Source organism: Eucalyptus grandis, chromosome 1 (genome assembly GCF_016545825.1).
Source record: "Eucalyptus grandis isolate ANBG69807.140 chromosome 1, ASM1654582v1, whole genome shotgun sequence".
NCBI classification, from domain to species: Eukaryota; Viridiplantae; Streptophyta; class Magnoliopsida; order Myrtales; family Myrtaceae; genus Eucalyptus; species Eucalyptus grandis.
The window spans coordinates 48,129,236-48,147,249 of NC_052612.1; the positions used below are offsets into that span (position 1 = coordinate 48,129,236).

The window sequence follows — 18,014 nt, forward strand, 5'->3', positions numbered from 1 at the left end:
CCCTTCAACGCCAGTTATGTTCATCATTTCGCAACGTAAAGGTGAATTTTTCATTTTATTTTATTTGGGGGGTTGTTGGTTTAAAATGGCTGTAGAAATTATTCTGGGCTATCATTCATGAATTCGAAAACGCAAATAGCGAATGTAGGTTTTTGGACCTTGTATCATTTTAAAATTTACCTATCTTAATCATACGAAGTTAGAAAAGAGTGTAAGTAATGATATAAGTAGAGTGTGGAAGGTGTGGCTGCCTTATTAATAATAGATGTTGACGAATTGGGGGATTGAGAAGAGCCCAAACATCCCCCCGGGTTTACGAAGTACTATCAAATTTTAAACTTTTCAAATTGAACGCAATCATTTGGCTAACTTGAATAAAGCCGAGTCCCTGAGCTAGGCCTAACTTATTGCCCGTGTTGACCCCTCGACAAATGATACGATATCATTTTTTTTTTTGAACCACGTGAGACTGTGTGAGATTATAGTCGATTCTTTTAAAAACTTAAACTACTAGATGAATGTCTTCTTTAATAATTAATTATGTTAACACTTCCTCTTACGCTTAATATGGTCTTTTTATCTAATACTAAACATAGACATATTTAATTTGGGAGCCAAATGTGTTCTAGAAAAAATTGAACTTATGACTTCTAATTTTAATACCATGTGAGATTTTATGAAATCATATTCGATTATTCAAAAAGCTTAATCTATTAAATGAATGCAGGATTTAATATCTAATTACTTTAACAATCAAGTGAGCCTAGGTTGAGCGCAATCAAAGTGGGCTAAGCTTTTTATCATAAAATGCTCGCTTGTTCACTTGCCAGGATTGACGATTCATAATTGAGACTACTTTTACACATATCAAGTGCTAATCTTTTAATCAAAGATATAGCCGAGTCTTAAACATTTACTCGAAGTTTGCAAATCATTTGCAATTGAATGAGTAATCTAAGATCGCCGCACGGGCAGTGGCAATTTCCTACAAAAAAAAAATGATAGACACAAATCATTTGATTGTGCTTACATATATTGGAAAAAAGAAGAAGAAAAAGAAGATTTGAGATCTAATTGCATCGATCAGAAAAAGACCCATGGCCTAATTGTAAGGGATTGTACATGAATAGGTGAATGTGTCGGTTTTTAACCCCTTTTTACCTTTGTAATAAGTCCAAACGTGTTAGCCTCGCGCCTATCACGTTGATTCACATGGCTGCCACCCGTCCATTCCACGCAAGATTTTCACAACGAGATGTGCCAATCGGCAGCTGAAAGCGAAAGCGCCATTGCCCATTTCCTGATCTTCCCGTTTCCACATCACTTGGTTAAAGAGCGCGTCGCCTGTCCACTGCCCCACCACCACCGTCGCAGTTCCTTTCTTTATTTTTTCAATGTCCATTCAATTTTGTAAATTTCACCGAAGAAAAAAAATAAATAAATAGAAAGAGGGAAAAATAAAATTTAATAAAAGGGGGAAATTGAAATAATTGGAATCACCCACCGACTCGCGAGAGCCAGCCGAGTCGCATTTGCTAGTACACGACGCCGCCCCTGAGTGGACGTCGCAGAGGCGGCCTGGGCTGCGCTCCGTGCGGTCGCGCCCCGTGCTCGCCTGCTGCGCCCGCGCCAGTTGCTTGCCGACATCTAATGGTCAACGACGACGCCGCCGCCCGGGAATCCCTCCCGTACTCGCTCTCTGCCTTCGCCAGAATCGTGCGACCCGATGCAGCCTTTGCATTGCCCCTGGTCTGCCGATTTGATTTCAGCCAATGCTATATCTCAGACCGTAACTCCCGAAAAGGAGATACGTGGCTGAGGAGAGGACGGTACGATCAAATCTCGAAGTCCGATTGCCAAGGAGACCGGGGCTGTACCGCCCTCGCCTCATAACCGAAACATGTTTCAGTACCAAAAAAAAAGTAACATCAGAGATCAAAGAGGATAAGAGAATTTACCCAAAAAAATCTTAAAAAATAATCATAAACAAAGAGCAACTGATTGCACGTCGATGTAATATTAATAATTCATTTTCCCTTATAAAGGGTTTGAACGAGATGGTAAACTATTTCACTCGATATATTCTCAGTGGTTTGCCGTTTGAAAATTTTGCAACTTTATTAAGTGCTTTACTAAGTAATTGTTTGTATGTTGCTCAGACTGCAATTATAGGCTTGTCAATCTGAAACCTTTGCGATTCTAGTAGATGATATTTATGACCCAAATTGAACGTTATTGGTTGGTGAGAGAGATAATCGCCACAATGGATAGTTGTGCCTCGTCCTTGTTCCCATCTTTTTAATCCATAAAAACAAAACAAGTATCTTTTCGAGAAGCTTGGTATTTTGATGAGCATATTTCGTTGTGTTCAAATTATTTAACATTTCCAATTACGTGAGGTCTAAATAAAGGAAAATGAAGAAGGATGGATCAAAAAAATTGGAATGTATTTAAATTTGTCATTCAAATGAGGGATTCTGAAGATGAAATTATGTGTAGCATAGGGAAGGGAACATGGCCAGAAATTTTGTTATGGCAGCCCCTTATGTAGAGCTTGGTCTTTTACATGTCCTTGTCTTGTATTAAATAGCTCTCTGATAGGTTTTGGTAGCTCAAAATTTAGTTGTGATTGCCAAATTCCATGGATTGGAATGTGCAGTTGGGAGTTCTCCGTTATTCCCCAATAAAAAGGGTGATAAAGATCATTATGCTAACATCCCTACAACAAAATCTTACGGGTGAAGTGAAAGTTATATGCGATGAAACATCTCTAGTGGTGAATAATGCAACACGACGAAGTTGTTGGAATTCTCGAGGCAACAAATCGCGTCCATTTCGCCAATTTGGTTGGTTCTCGATGTCTTGACTATATAAGACCATAATCTAGCTAGGGCTGCATGTTTTACTACATCCTTTGACTCGGTTGTTGGCATCGACCAACATGCACCTGCGACCGGAGGTCTCCAAAGTCCGTGGAAGTAAACACGTAATATAGCAGCAAAAACTAGATTTTTCCTTATATTACACTCCTGTCCGGCATGTCGAGCGCAGTGCTAAGAAATTCATAACTTTTGAAGCAAACCCATCAGGGGAATTTAATCTCCATGTTAAATTAATTGAGGCGATGAGGAGTAAAACGTAAGGAAGCGCCGGAAATTAACGCGACGTGTGAATGTCTGACCAGTCAATTCCCTTATCTTTGGACACTTGCTTCGAGCTTTTGGCAGGATGATTGTGTATGAAGATACCTCTTATTCCTACGAACGAATCAATGTACGAGAGCAAATATACTTCGGCAATAATGCCTTATACCGAATCGATCCAGTAAGATACGTGTCAGTCAACGGAAACGTAGGAAATTCTTGGATGCTTCTAGGGCCGGACAAATCAGCAAATGGAATGGTTTGGCTCTAACTTGGAAAATTATCCAAAAAACTATAAATCTATTACACTTTTAGTAATTTAATTCTAAATCTTTCAATTTTGTCAATTGAATTTTATTACTTTTCACTCTTTCTCAATAAAAAAATGAAAAGGAAAAAAAGAAAAGAATAGAAAAATTAAGTAAAAATTAATAAATTTTTGAAAAAATATGAAAATATTATTTAAAATGTCAATATCAATGCTAGCCGTGCCACGCAAGATCGTCAATGTTTGCATCAACGATCATTGCTAAAATTAGTCAAATGAACTCAATTGGCAAAATAACAAAAATGTTTATAACTCAATTGATAAAATTAAAATATTTAGAACTAAATTAGTAAAAACGTAATAGGTTCAAGACTTTTTGAACAATTTTCTCATTCTAACTCGGTCATGTTATCGTGGAAATTTGGCTATGATCAAACATTCTCCATTTTTCGATTCCGGAGCAATCTCCGTTGCTCCGCAAGATAATATGCGAACGCGAAAGTCGAAGTGAGAGGACGTTTGGGATTTGATGACATACCACACGTCGCACGAGCATGGTAAGTGCGTTAATTCTCTGTTGGGATTCATTTTCAGAAAAATCGAGAGTACTATTATAGTTAAAGATCGATTAGTACAGAACATGAAGAATTCCTAATGATTTGGTCGATGGGTCTTTCTATGGACATAAAATTCATGAAAAGAAAAGGGGTCAAGTGGATCGCATGGACCCAATAAGGGAAGACCGCTTTTGTCGCGCACCGAGAAAGGAAGAAGAAAGAAAAACCAATGCAATCCACGAAAAAATCTAAGTAAATGCAGCATGTACGTACGCTCGTAGAAGCCTAGTTGATTCAATTCATATCGGAGCTTATAGCTTTACCTTGGACTCCGCTCCCATCGAGCCAAGCGAAACCACCAGCAAGGACGGACGGACGACAGGCTACAAAATAAACTAAACACAACGCCAAGTTCGACGACGACGGATCGCCAGTTGTCTCTCTTGTTTCACCATTTCCCGGTCGTGAGCACTGAGCACGCTAAGATCAAGAAGCGCCGAGTCCGAAGAGATCCTCTTCGCTAATCATCTGATCAATCATATACGAGAAGATCTACCGCCATGTCCTAGAAAGAAAGCCCCTCGATCCGAGGGCGAACCGGGAAACCCGCGCCCGTCGGACTGTTGGCTGCGTACAAATTTCCAAATCACGGACGGGGGGGCCGACGCCGACGCCCGGCATCGACACGAGTCAAGCGGGACAAGCCAGGTAGCTAACCCAAGTTGACAATAATGGAGCGCCTGTCTTTTTCCTTTTCCTTTTTTTTGGGGTGGGGCGCTAAAAGGCAATAATGAAGCTCGAAATATGGACTTATTAGTGATGAAATTTGGAAATTTGCGAAGAGAAATTAAATGTGGAAAAAGGAAGGAACGGGCCAAGTCTAACACGACATTGAAGCTTTTTCCGTTGCTGGGGAGGGCAACATGGGGACCTTGGGGTCTGCAAGTCTTGCAGCAAAACAAGCGCCTCAGCTCGAACTTTGATGGACGGGGTGGGGAGGCAGATTTATCGAAGTGGGTGGGGGTGGGATTAGAAAAATTCATCCCCGACGCGTCCGTACGCCAAGATAATTTTTTCTTCTCCTCGCGAGGGCCGGTCTGTCACCGCCAGCGTCTTTTCGAAGCGAGAGATGCTCCTCTCTCTCTCTCTCCCTCTCTCCTCTCCCTCTTCTCTCGCACGCTCGCTCACACGCGTACGCATGCACGCACGTCCCTTGATGCTAATCATCGTCGTTGCGTTGCATCTATAATAAAGATAGCAATTTCGGATTCCATCTAAATTTCACCTTAAACCTGAAATCTACTCATCAAGATAGACTTTCTAATTTTCAGAACTTGAAACCTAACCTATCACGGATTCTAAAATTGATTCAAAGGTCTATCCAAATTCCTCTCATATTCTTAATTAAATTATTGTAGTACATCATTACTTTAATGACCACGACTATAACTCATATTTATACAATGAATATTATCAATGTTAATAAAATAAAAGTCACGATCATGAATATTGTTGGAAATGGAAACTCAAATTAGTGGTTTCAGATTATGTAATTAAATGATGCAAGATCCCATAGAGATATAAATGAAGATAAACAAAACAAAAAAAAAACTTATTTTAAGTTTCAGGTTTTCACATGTCAAAATGGATTTCTAATTTTTTAAATTTAGAACTTGCCTTACATATCCTAAAGCTTGCATTCACATGTCAAGATGGTTTTCACTAATTTTTTAAGTTTCAGGTTCTCAAGTTCTCGGCTATACCTTAAAAGCATACTCACCCTAATCTCTATAAGTCACAAGTCATGCCTAGATTTTACTAAGCATGGATCAACCCTTTTCCCCTTTTTGATCATTTCAGCATTCGAAAGTGTCAATTCAAAAATGTTCTTTGGTTCGAACTAAGCATTCCATGGATTAGCACATTGATTTATAATTTAAATAGAGAATGGTCAAGATAAATAATTTTGTACAGGCGTTAATTCAAAAATATCCCCAAACAACTACATAACTCTAGAGAAATCCTCTCTAGAGTGTAAGTTTAGTGCCGCTCGCTTGTATATTTTGGTTAAAGCTCAATCCAATTACCTTTTACCCAAAAAAAAGAAAAAAAAAAACTCTAGAGAAATCCTTTCTCGCATTGTGGCTTCAAGGCCATCCCTAGACAATCCCGATACGACCGGCACTGATGCATGGTTTGCTGCCATGCACTGCTACGTTGGAGTGCATGCTCGGTAGCTAGATAATTTGCGAACTTCCTATTTTCGGTCTATGTCATTGTCGTCGTATATGCATTTTGAAGAAGGCAAAACATTAAGTAGCATATCTCTGTTTAATTAAATAGAGTCCTCGTGAATCATAGCAGGAGTCAAAGACCCTGAAGTCGTGCCGAAATGACTCTAATCGTGTCTGCTCGTGTACTCCGTTCAATGGACAGACACTATAGTGCGTGACTTATATTTATTAAAACGTCACTGAGATTATGTTTAGGTTTGAATTTTAAAGTGAACCTGGTTTTTAGGGTCCTGTCCATGCCGACTCCCCCTAGTGGGCACGACCCCATTTAATATATGATTTATTGACTATGCTTGTATATCTACTCTCGAATAAGAAAATAGTTTGGACTGAGATTTGGAAGGAGATGGAGGATTCGACCGCTCGTAAAATACTTGGACGTGGGTACAGCTGACATGGGTCTTGCTGTGTTCCTCATTAATTCGCTTTCGTCAGTAAGCTTTAGTTAAGGCAGTCCAATGGCGTTGGATCGGAATGAGTCGAAAATGATCAGACTCAAACCGATCAATTTAACTAATTTTCATCAATTTATTTATAATACAAATTTAGTAACTTATACTCGACTCGGTCAAACCCATAATAATTCATTCGGCAATGTTTAGATAACCTATATTTGATCCATCTCATCATACATGTTTTCAACTCATTTTGATACCTCTCGTTTAGCAAGAGAGAATTCGGTCAACTAGACTTCAAAACTCTTAAGTTGCTTGTTTTGATAATCAAATTGCGAGGAAATGTTATCCATAACAGCAAATATGATAAGTCCACTTCTGAATCTGTAGATTTGAGTGCTCTCGTCATTCGAATTTTATTTATTTATTTATAGTCAATGAAACGACATGAAGTAGATATGCAAACGATCTTTTTCATTTTAATGAATATGGACGAAGTTATGGTCAGTGGTCACCATTTAAGATGCATGCCACGTGTCGAGAAGGAGGCCGCTAGTTTATCAATTCTTGATGGGCGGAGAAAAATTATTACATACAAAAAAAGAAACTCAAGCGACCACATGTGAATTTGGCATCAGCTTGTCGGGAGTCAAACTGAGTCTCGAATGAAGAAGTTCTTATGGACAAAGTTGTGACATGATAGGCCCAGTTCTTTCTGAGCCCATCTTCAACACGGATCATAAGAAGACCAGACCACATTCAATCGGGCCATGGCATGTCCTTGGGAAATGTTTGTAGTTTTGGCAGGCCTACTCGAAAGTTCAAGGGAAGTAGAAATGAGATTGAAATCGAATGGAGTATAGGATCCTTCAATTCCCGTGTTTTGTTTTGATTGAGGTCGAGATGCGAGAATGCAAGAGAAATGACATAAAATTATATGTCACCACCACCTTTACAAAATGTATCGAAAAGAAAATAGTCGGAACGCCGAGAAATTATCATCTTCAGGTGCCTTACATACCAAGAGAGGAATGTGCACACTTGTTCTCTATGAGCACTTGAGCCAGCTTTTACGCACCTAGACAAATCCACCCCTCAAGCAATCAAAAGCATTCCTCTTTTCGATTAAGATGAGCTGTCGTCCCTCCACAACATTTCCAATCTTAATGCCATAAATAGAACGAGCGAAAGGATTTTAATTTTGTTCACATAGCATATATATATATAATTATGTGAACATTATTTTCTATAAAAAAATTTAAGCCTCAAAAGTTGCTTAGAAATTAAAATTCTTGTATAGCATTGCCTCATTTGTTTATATTAATTGGTGTCTCGTGCCTCATAAAAATAACTAAATAAAGAAAATTTAATTTTACTCTTCTAAAAAATATAAAATATGTGTCATTAACGAAAAACTATGGAAGATTATTCAAAACTTTATCAACTATGACACATTTACTACAAACTTACTTATGTAACACATGTACTTCAAATTTATATATTATGGTATATTTATTCCAAATCTTTTTTGTGATACTAAAAATCCCAAACTTGTGTTTGTGTAACACATTTATCCAAAAATTTGATGTCATAGAAAAATTTTGGGATTAAAATTTAGGATAAATATGTCATAATTGAAAAATTGGAGTTTTTAGTAGCTTTTTCCTTATTTTATATGTTTCGTCGAATCAATACGTTCCGCTTGCTTGTTGCCAGCTCAGCTGTCGGTAAGAGAAACAGGGGAGCGCCAGCTCAGCGAACGTGCGCCGGAGAGAGCACCACCAGCCAGCCATCCATCCAACCGGGAGGAGCCGCCACCGGGCAAAGCAAGGCAAAGCAAGGCAAAGCAATCATTTTCGCTTCTCAGGTCCGCCACCTCTCACCCGCCGAAAGCCCGAACTCACTGAGTCGAATCCCTCCGCGTCGCCCGACTCAACTCGCTCCCTTCCCTTCCCTTCCCAGGCTTCCCTCCCTCCCTCAATCCCATGGCTAACCGGTACAAATCGGAGCTGCGAGTCCGGATCGACGAGCCCCCGCCCCCGAAATTCGACGCCGCCGACGACGATTCCCCGGGATCGCGCGGGATCGACGGGGACGACGGCGGCGGCGAGCGGGAGCACAGCGTGCGGTTCAAGCACTCGGCGAACAACGTGACGGAGAACCAGGAGCCGTTCATGGGGTTCAAGGTCCGGCGGAAGGCCTCGCTCCACCGGGACTACAAGGGCGACTACCTCGACGTTCTGTCGCACCCGTTCCTGATGAAGATTCTGCAGAAGCAAGGTCAGCTCTCCCCGTCGCCGTCGCCGTCGCCGCGGTCGTTCGATTGTTTTGCGTCCCCTTGATTTTTGGAATCGATTGGCTGTGGCGGCTGGATAGCATTTTTAGATTCGCGGATTGGAGTTTGGTGCGTGATTTGGGTTTGGAGGTGAATTGATGAGGTCGATTTGTCGAATCGCGGCTCGCTGAAAGTCGGGCGGTGGTGTCGTTGGTCTATGGTTCTGGCGTGTTGTGCTGCTCTCGGGATGTCGGTAGTGAGGTCGGATAGGCGAGTTTGCGCATTAATCATTGCTATCGACTGATCGAAATTTTTCTGGCGAAACAAGTTAGAAGTGGCTCTTGGAGGAGTTTGTCGAATGCAGAATTGAGTGCTTGAGAGAGCGACCATAGCTGTGTTCATGTTTCATGCGAATTTACAAAACTGTAGTTTGTTTGAAATGGCGAGGTTTCTCTCAGGATGTCGGTAGTGTGGGTTTGGATAGGCGATTTTTTGCCTTAATCGTTGCTATCCGGTGGTCGAGTTTTTCTGGCAGAACAGGTGAGAAGTGGCTCTTGAGGGAGTATGTCAAATGCGAAATGGAGTTCTTGAGAGAGGGATGATAGCTGTGTTCATGTTCGTGCAAATTACAAGCCTGTAGTCTGAAATGGCGAGGTTTCTCATTGAAACCACACCTAAACTCAAAAGTTCGTTCGACATTGACTGAAGTTTTTTGATGGTTTGCTCTGAAAAGGGTCCATGCGATAATTCACAGCACATCACCTATTCCTGTAGTTGATTAGTAATGGCATTTATTAAAATTGTTACTTTAGCAAGCATATGTAGTATTGGGGACCATATGAAGAAAACAAAGATGAAAATCATTTTAATGTCCTGCCCTGGACTGAAAAATTAAAATGTACTTTCAGGAAGTATCTTGTAGCAATCACCTGAGTCTGTAAAAACTCGAGCCACTGTTCTTCCTTCTGCTGCTTAATGACTTCCTTTGATGTTAATCTTCGAAGAGATCTTCGAAGATTATTGCCTTTTCTGCACAACCTGGAATAGCTCTTTCTCATTCTTTGTTTTCCTATCCAAAACAGGAATGTTAACTACATATAAGACCCAATTGGTTAGGAAACTTGCTCTTTCCTTATTTTTCTCTTGCAGGATTAACATCCATGAAGTCTCATGTTGGCTAGAAATCAAGACAGACTTAACATCTAGGAATGTAGCATGAAAATCACATTTATGATGCTACTGTGTACTATTCATTTGTTTTCTTTGCCTTTTGTTGTTAGTGTGCCTAATAATTTTTCGTTACAATAATTGATAAGCTGAGTGAACAGGCTTAGAAGTAATTTTTCTAATTTAATTTCCAGGAAGATACTAAACTAGGCTGTTTGTGTGACATTGTTAAAGTAGAGCTTAGTTGATCCATGGTGTTTTATATGTTTTCATCCTCTGGGGGGCCAATGGACAGTTTGCTTTTGTGTTAGTTTTATAGTGTTCACAGATTTCTCAGTTCATTTCTTTGTTAATCTTCTCTTTTTCCAGGTGATAAGCAAGTGCTATTTGCTGATAAAGTTTTGAAGTTCACTGGCTCGGGGAAAATGAAACGACGTATTCTTTTGATCACCGACTTTGCCTTATACATAGTTGACCCTGAAACTGATGCCCTCAAACGGCGGATAGCCCTGGCAGCTGTGGAGAAAATGTGCTTGAGCGAACTAAGTGATAACTTCTTTGCGGTTATAGTTCCCACAGAATATGATTTACTCATGGCTAGTACACGGAAAACAGAAATTGTTACTGTGTTAGTTGAAGCCACGAAGAGCGCATCTGACTATGAACTTGAAGTGAATTTTTCCAATAGGTCAGCATTACTCTCTGTCTCTCTCTCTCTGTCTCTCTCTCTGCACACACTCTTGAGTTATACTGGACAGGTAGAATTTTAATTGGAATACTAGCTATTTGTTGCACCACTTCCACAAAGAATTATATTGGACAGGCATTCAGCCTTGGGACATGGCGTGCCTCAAGTCCTGATGGTTCAGCTGGATTAGGAATCTGATGGGCTCAAATCTTGCTATGCTTTTAAGCACTGTCTAGTTTATATATTCAGATATTTTATCCCATTCAATCTGAATATATAAAATAATCAGCTCAACACGTTTTGCAATCATGAATGGTTCTTAGGTCAATGTCCCCTTGCTTCAGCTACTTAGGCCTAAGCCATTAATTTATAATGTACTTCTGTTTCTGTAAATTTTTCATATGGTGAACAGTTGCTTCTTTACGTTTCAAAAGCATATAGCAAAGAGTTTTAGTGAAGATAGAATTTTGGATGGTCTTTCTACTTGTAATATGCATATTAATGTAAAGTTTGTGGAAGCAAAGGAACTGTTGGCTGAGTGGGTCATAATATTAGTAGCAGTTTGGAATGAACTCAACACAGGGTGTTTAATTTTGTCCAGGTTTGAGTACAATGCAGCTGCCGAACTGGTGAAAGAAATTCAATTTGCGGAAGTTGAAGGTATGTGGTTAAGTTATTGAGCACTTGGCTGGTCCCAGTGTCTTAACTTTTCTTTTATCTGTGCTGTTTTTTGCGTGCTCAAAAGTCCTGGTGTGTGATTTTCAGGTGGCGTTAAGACAAAAATCACGAGGAAGTAGACTGCATTTGATTCTTTGCACCGATTTACCCACATCCTGCGAATGATCGATGATTTTTGGGCCTAGGCAATAGTTCGCACGTCACCAAACTGTCTGCATATGATTTTGGTTTGATGTGAGTGGTGGCTTTCGCTGGAGAGCGGGAAATGGGTAGATAACAACGTTGTTTTCAAATTGTAAACCAGCAAATCATCCATGTATACACGTAACTTTGTCGATTAGTTGAGGATGTCGAAAGGAGAGTCAGGCATTGTACAATACGTACTTTTTAGCTCTTAGGTTTTTGCGGAAGTGGTCTCAAGTGGGAAACGACTAGGGTCCACAAGGCCCTGATATTCTTATGCTTCTACTTGTGTAAGTTCTGCTCTCCAACATTGCTTTTTTAGGACTATAGTGTGATTTGAAATGGAGGGGATCGGTCGTTTATAACTTTCACCAACAATTGACAAAATTCTTGGTAACTGCCCTAGAACTACAAGTGTGACAGGATCCTGTAAACACGAGTCGTTTTTTTCCGGGCGAAAGTCGGAAAACGTAATGACTTTCATGTCTACAAGAGTCGTAAGTTTTTGAAGAGCTTGTGGCGTACTCTTCTTCAATGACAGTTGTATGAAAGTGACGAGAAGTCTTCGCTAGTTACCTCCCAATCCACGGCAAAGACCGAAACGTCAAACGTCGCCATTCAATATGACAGCTCTCAAACGGCAGCGATTTAGCTAATCCTAGTTGTCTCTTTTGCACAAAACTTATGCACAAAATGGGAAAGTTGTCCAAAAAAATCCTAAATCTATTATATTTTTATCAATTCAAATTTAAATATATTGCACTTTTACTTGGCTGACACTCGGTGAGGCTACCTTGACCTGTGTGAGGGCTAGTCTCACCAAATCTAGCCTGGGCAAGGCCGACCCTGGCTGGGCTGCACCTAGGCGAGGGCTCCCTTGTTGGGGGTCTCCCTTGCCTGACTGGGCCTTGTCTGTGGTGGGCAAGGCATCTGTCTAGTTGCGGCAATCTTGCCGTTGCCTATGGTTGGTGATTGGCCACGGCAAAAGGAATAGAAAAAAGCCAAAATGAAAAGAAAGAAATTAAAAATAAAAAAATAAAATAAAATAAAATAAAATTAAAAAAAAAGTATGAAAATATTATTAAAAATTGTCTATGTTAGTACCGGCGGTTTTATGCGGCACCGGGCGTTCACATCGGCATTTTCCGTTAAAATTAGTTGAATGAATTCAATTGATAAGAAGTAAAAAGACTTAAGATTAAATAAATAAAATTAAAAGGTTTATGATTGAATTGACAAAAATACACTGAGTTTAGGACTTTTTAGATAATTTTCCCTTCACAGAACGAATGTCTCAGTAGCCACTCGTTCTCATTGCAGATTCGAGCAACCACCATTGAGTCCAATTGCACGGGAACCATATTCTAACAGATGAACACAATTGCGAGGATCAGATCCTATCTTACAAAATAAACTACTGTGCAAAATGAAGCACGTAATGGAATGTCACAAAAATGGGGAAACGAAAGCTACAACGACAACCTGTGGAAAAAGCTAGTAAATGTCACTGTGAGGCAGCAGCAGTAGGTCCTGCTTGAGACTCTGAAGCCGAGGAATCTGCTTGGGACTGAATAGCCGAAGACATCGCAATTTCAGATTGTTGCAGCATAGAAGATTGTCCCATTTCAGCTACTGCGGCCGTCGCGGCAGGTGAAGTGGACCCCTCCGATCTATTCTCCGAGGACGGCCGGTTTGCGGAACTTCCTCGCCGGATGTCCTCCAGCAGCTTTACTACCTCAGGCATCTTGGGTCTCTGCTCAGGCCTCTTGACCACACAGGCCATACCCACCTTCAACATCTCCACCATCTCTTCCTCTATGTTGGGATACCTCAAAAGCTGCACGTCAAAGACTTCGGCGGTCCACTCCTCCCGAACCACGGATTGCACCCACCGAACCAAGTGGATCGACTCGTTTCCGTTGGTCGAATGGAGTGGCGATTTCCCTGTGAGGAGCTCGAGCAACAGAACCCCGAAACTATAGACATCGGATGCTTGAAACACCTTCCTTGTGTCTATTACTTCGGGAGCACGGTAGCCTGCAGCCCTTGTGGATGTAGGTGGGATGGGGTTTATTATTGTTGCTAGACCGATGTCCGAAATACAACCGTAACCTTTCTCATTAAGGAAAACATTCGATGCCTTCAAGTTTCCATGGATGAATTTCCCACTGTTTTGCGTGTGGACATAAGCGAGACCTCTGGCCGCGCCGATTGCAATCTGCATTCTGATGTCCCAGCCCAAAAGGATTCTCTTTTCCCCTCCCCTACCTGCATAACGATTCGATACAGTGGAAATGAGGGGGCATAGAACTATCCTCTCTAAGCACCTCAACATAAAATGTAGACAGGATTGGCGATTCAGTATTCAGTTGCCATTGTAAGAATTCATTTCAGATACTTGACATTTAATAAGAAAGCATCTTATATTGGTCCAAAGATAATATTGCAGATTACGACCTATATAATCCACAAATACCAAGTGTTTAAGTTAATCTTTGCACCTGAGGAAACCCCTTTTTCCTTTAAATAAGAAAGTTGAAAACAAACGCTTACTATTGCACTTGATATGCGAGTAATGTTTTAGCAAAAACCATCTGGAGTCTATTACAGATTAGAGACGCTTTGACAACAGAGTGATAGCAGTAAACAAGATACGGCATTATTCAAGGACACGAAAAGTAGTGATGAGATTACCGTGTAATACAGAGGACACGCTCCCTTCACTGTAGTAATCATATATCAGCAGCTTCTCTTCCTTTGAACAGTAATAACCCCTGAGAGTAGCGATGTTCTCGTGCCTCATTTGGCCAACCGCCTGCATCTGCTGCTCGAACTCCTTTCGAGCCACATTAATATCCTTCAATCTCTTGACTACTACAATAGTCGCATCCTCTAATGCTGCCTTATACGTTGTCCCAAACATGCCTTTCCCAAGCACCTCAGCAGATGCCCTTAACAGGTCATCCAGGTCAAATGCATAAGTACAACCCTTAGTAAAAACAATCTTGTTATCCTTCTCTCCGCTTTCAGCTGCAGCCCCATTCTTTTTCAATGAGCCTTCTTTCTTTTGGGACTTTTTGGAGGACGTCTCCTTGTCTTTGTCAGGATTAGAGTAGCAAAAAATGATTACAAGAGCAGATAGTACGAAACCGAGCACACAACCGCCTAGTACAATACCTAGTAAAGCTGATTCGCTTAGTTTAGAGGATTTTTTTGTTGGCTGAGGATTGGGTGGCTCAACTGGGGAAATTGAAGGAGGAGCAATCTCTGATGAAAGATTATTTCCCGCGAATGCCGCACTTGAAAATCTTTGAAGTGACGGAGGCACCATTCCAGTGAGATGATTGTTGGCTAAATCTAGCCCTTGCAAACTAGGAATGTTGAGGTCAGGAATTTCACCTGAAAGCGAATTGTTGGCTAGATTCAAATCTGAAAGATGTGTAAGATTGGACATAGAAGATGGGATACCCCCGCTGAATCCATTATTCGATAAATCAAGTATCGCTAGGTTCTTCCAAGCAGAGAAATCCTGTGGCAGCGGACCCGAGAGGCTGTTGAACTGTAGATGCAGCTCTGTCAAATTACTGAGATTCGAAAAATCAGAAGGTAAAGGACCTGAGATATTGTTTAGTCTGAGACTAATAATCTGAATTGCAGATAGGCGACTCAAAGTGTTGGGTGGTATAGGACCTCGGAATCCAACTCCAGGCAATCGAAGGGAAATCACTCTTGAAGAATCAGCATTACACCCCACTCCAGTCCATGATTGGCAAACAGAGTCCTTGTTCCAGTTGGGCTTGTGTGCATGAGGAATATTTTGAAGAAAATCCAGCAGAGCTTGCTTGTCTTCAACCAAGTCAGCAACAACACAACCGATAATTGCTTCTAACAAGAGAATTCCCACAAGTATGAACAATTGCCGACCCATGATTCCCCTCCGAAGCTGAAATACAACTTCCAGAAACTAATTTACAATCAACGATTGAACCTTTCCTGTCAAGTTTAGACCACGTTCTCGTAAATTTTCAGCTATACAAATTGCAATCACAATCACAAAGGCAGAAGTGAATGAACTGGGAACGAGTAGCAGAATTCGTACTTATCTCTCCAGACTTTTCTTTTTCAAGAAATGCATAGTTGATCATCTAGAAATGCTATAGCAGTCAATGACTTCTAAGACCAAAAAAGTTTCCATTCAAAGTCAGAAAAACTACAAGCGTGTAGAATCTGACTTTTTTGTCCGGTCATTAGTTTGAATCTTCTTCTAGATGCCAAGAATAAAGTAACGACTGAAAACTACACTTGACATGACGAAAAGCTAGACCTGAAAAGATGTCTTCCTTTGGGTTTATCAAATTCTACAATTATAGCTTAAAGTAAAGCTTTAATTCTGACATACATTTTTAGCTGTATCATCAATAACAGAAAGCATAGTTCCTTGTATGTCATCGTACTACTGTGGAATGGGGTTGCCTAATGTAGCTTATCCAATCCAGCAGTCGAAAACAAGAATTGGAAAACATTTATTTTCACATCAGAACAGGAGCAGAATTGCCAGAACAACAAACACAGACAAACAACCAAAAATGAACTCAACCCAGAAACGGGTCAACAGGGATTTCGCAGAAAAGCAAGAGCTTCAGAAGAATTAACTCATTCAGTGAATCATCCAATCAAATTGCCATACCTAACATGAGGCTCTTCTCTCTCCCTCGTCTGTACTTTCTTTCTTTTTTATTTTGGCAAGAAGCAGAGAGAGAGAGAGAGAGAAGAGAGAGAGAGAGAGGAGGAGAAGAAGATGAAGCAAACGAAGAGTGAGCTGTTTGCTCCCTCCAAAAGAAGCATCACATGCGAGCCCGAACCATCGGGTGATTATAAAAGAGACTCAACCCGATAAAATATTGCGTATCTTCGTGCGCACGAACAGGGAGCTACATGTGGAGACAAGGAGAGGGGGTACGCCGGGGTTGCGGGGAAGAGAAAATGACGCATCTGCTCTTGGATTCGTGCGATTGCGTGCTCCCGAAAGGCCAAAAATTTATTGCTCGGAAGCAATCTCCCGGCATCCATTCGAAAAAAAGAAGCGATTTTGAATGTTGGGTATTCAACTTTCCCCGATCCCGATCGCTTTCCTAGAGGTTTCCCAGTAAAACTCAACTACTCCCGAGTCTCCCACGTTTGAATAATCTATCAATATCGTGCAGCGGTGCGGGCGGCGAAGCTATCGTCATGGAATTTCATTATTAAGTGCTTTGGTGGACGGATCTACCATCATCAGCGATGGAGACTTTCGAAAATGCTTCGGTGGGATAAACAGATTGCGGATCGACGCGGTGGTGGCGTTATCTTCTACGGGGCGCTGAAATTCAAAGCACTGCTCTTCTCCTCTTGGGAATTAGGTGGGGTTAGTTGTGTGGCTTGAATTAGTTGGTCCGCCTCCACGCTGTTTCGGTTGGACGTTCATGTGACCCGACCCCATTCGACAGCACGACCCTCGGTATCCCTTCCTCGGATGCGCACGGTGTCCGATTCAAATCGATCCGGGGGCGATCCGTTGAGGATTTGTTTTGCCGAAGTAGATTACTATCGTTGACTTTGTGTCCCAGAAGAAGAGAGTTTTTAAGTCAGATTTCAAAACCCAATTGCTGCAAAAAAACAGATAGGTTTGGGAGTCGTATTTCAAACCCCAATTACTGCAAAAGTAGACACAACAACGGTGCGATGCAATTCCGAGCAACACCCTCGCGGACCCCACAATCTTATGCTCGAGATCGACATATCTTAGGTGGTTGCTATTGCCGTTGTTATCAGCAACAGCTTTTATTTTATACAACAATCAACTTGCACATCTCTTGCTTGGAGAATAAGCACTCAACCTCGTTTTTCTTGAAGTACTAAGCTATGTATAGGGTTGTCAAAATGGGCGACAAACTCATCTTTTAGCTTGTATTTATAGAAGTGGGTCATAAATTGATTATTTCAAACTTAAGATATGGGCCATGATGAGTTTCGCAGGAGGAAAAAAAAAACAAGCTTGATGTGGGTCTTGGTGGGAAAAAAAGCCCATTTTCAACCTTTTTCCATAGTAAAATAGCCCTCTCTTCTTTGATAAAAGGAGAAAAGGTGAAGGCTGCATTTGATGGTGCCCCTCCATCATCAATGGCGGTGCCATCTTCCACTTTAGCAAGTCCGCCCTAGACAGGCTCGTCGAAAGTCTTTGTTAGTTTTGGAGTCATATTTCAAACCCCAATTAGTGCAAAAGTAGAAACAACCATTATGCGATGCAATTCCGAGCAATGCCCTCGCGGACCCTACAATCTTCTACTTGAGATCGACATATCTTAGCGAGTCACTGTTGCCGTTGTT

The 18,014-nt window shown here is 41.1% G+C and overlaps 2 protein-coding genes across 3 annotated transcripts; one reads left to right on the forward strand and one right to left on the reverse strand.

The window, feature by feature from the left end:
- The first annotated feature begins 8,387 nt into the window (after positions 1-8,387).
- Positions 8,388-12,026, forward strand: LOC104447809 (myosin IB heavy chain). Its single transcript, XM_010061536.3, has 4 exons — positions 8,388-8,937; positions 10,469-10,787; positions 11,389-11,447; positions 11,553-12,026. The coding sequence occupies exons 1-4, from the start codon at positions 8,643-8,645 to the stop codon at positions 11,582-11,584; spliced, it is 705 nt and encodes a 234-aa protein (XP_010059838.2). The 5' UTR covers positions 8,388-8,642; the 3' UTR covers positions 11,585-12,026.
- An 864-nt stretch (positions 12,027-12,890) lies between these two features.
- On the reverse strand, positions 12,891-16,997 carry LOC104447817 (probable inactive receptor kinase At4g23740). Of its 2 annotated transcripts, none has more exons than XM_010061555.3 (3): positions 16,539-16,997; positions 14,343-15,641; positions 12,891-13,916 (listed from the first exon to the last, which is right to left on the reverse strand). In XM_010061555.3, the coding sequence occupies exons 2-3, from the start codon at positions 15,574-15,576 to the stop codon at positions 13,153-13,155; spliced, it is 1,998 nt and encodes a 665-aa protein (XP_010059857.2). In that variant the 5' UTR covers positions 15,577-15,641; positions 16,539-16,997; the 3' UTR covers positions 12,891-13,152. The 2 variants fall into 2 exon arrangements, with proteins under 2 accessions (XP_010059857.2, XP_010059849.2); XM_010061547.3 differs by having other exon boundaries at positions 16,336-16,997.
- Positions 16,998-18,014: the final 1,017 nt, after the last annotated feature.

What these genes read in the sequence shown, in the direction of transcription:
- LOC104447809 (XM_010061536.3), top strand. Translation starts at nt 8,643, where the DNA reads ATGGCTAACCGGTACAAATCGGAGCTGCGAGTCCGGATCGACGAGCCC. An exon ending in GAAGATTCTGCAGAAGCAAG is followed by an intron (nt 8,938 to 10,468) that starts GTCAGCTCTCCC and finishes CTCTTTTTCCAG; the next exon opens with GTGATAAGCAAGTGCTATTT. An exon ending in GAAGTGAATTTTTCCAATAG is followed by an intron (nt 10,788 to 11,388) that starts GTCAGCATTACT and finishes AATTTTGTCCAG; the next exon opens with GTTTGAGTACAATGCAGCTG.
- LOC104447817 (XM_010061555.3), bottom strand. Translation starts at nt 15,576, where the DNA reads ATGGGTCGGCAATTGTTCATACTTGTGGGAATTCTCTTGTTAGAAGCA. An exon ending in CGTGTCCTCTGTATTACACG is followed by an intron (nt 13,917 to 14,342) that starts GTAATCTCATCA and finishes ATCGTTATGCAG; the next exon opens with GTAGGGGAGGGGAAAAGAGA.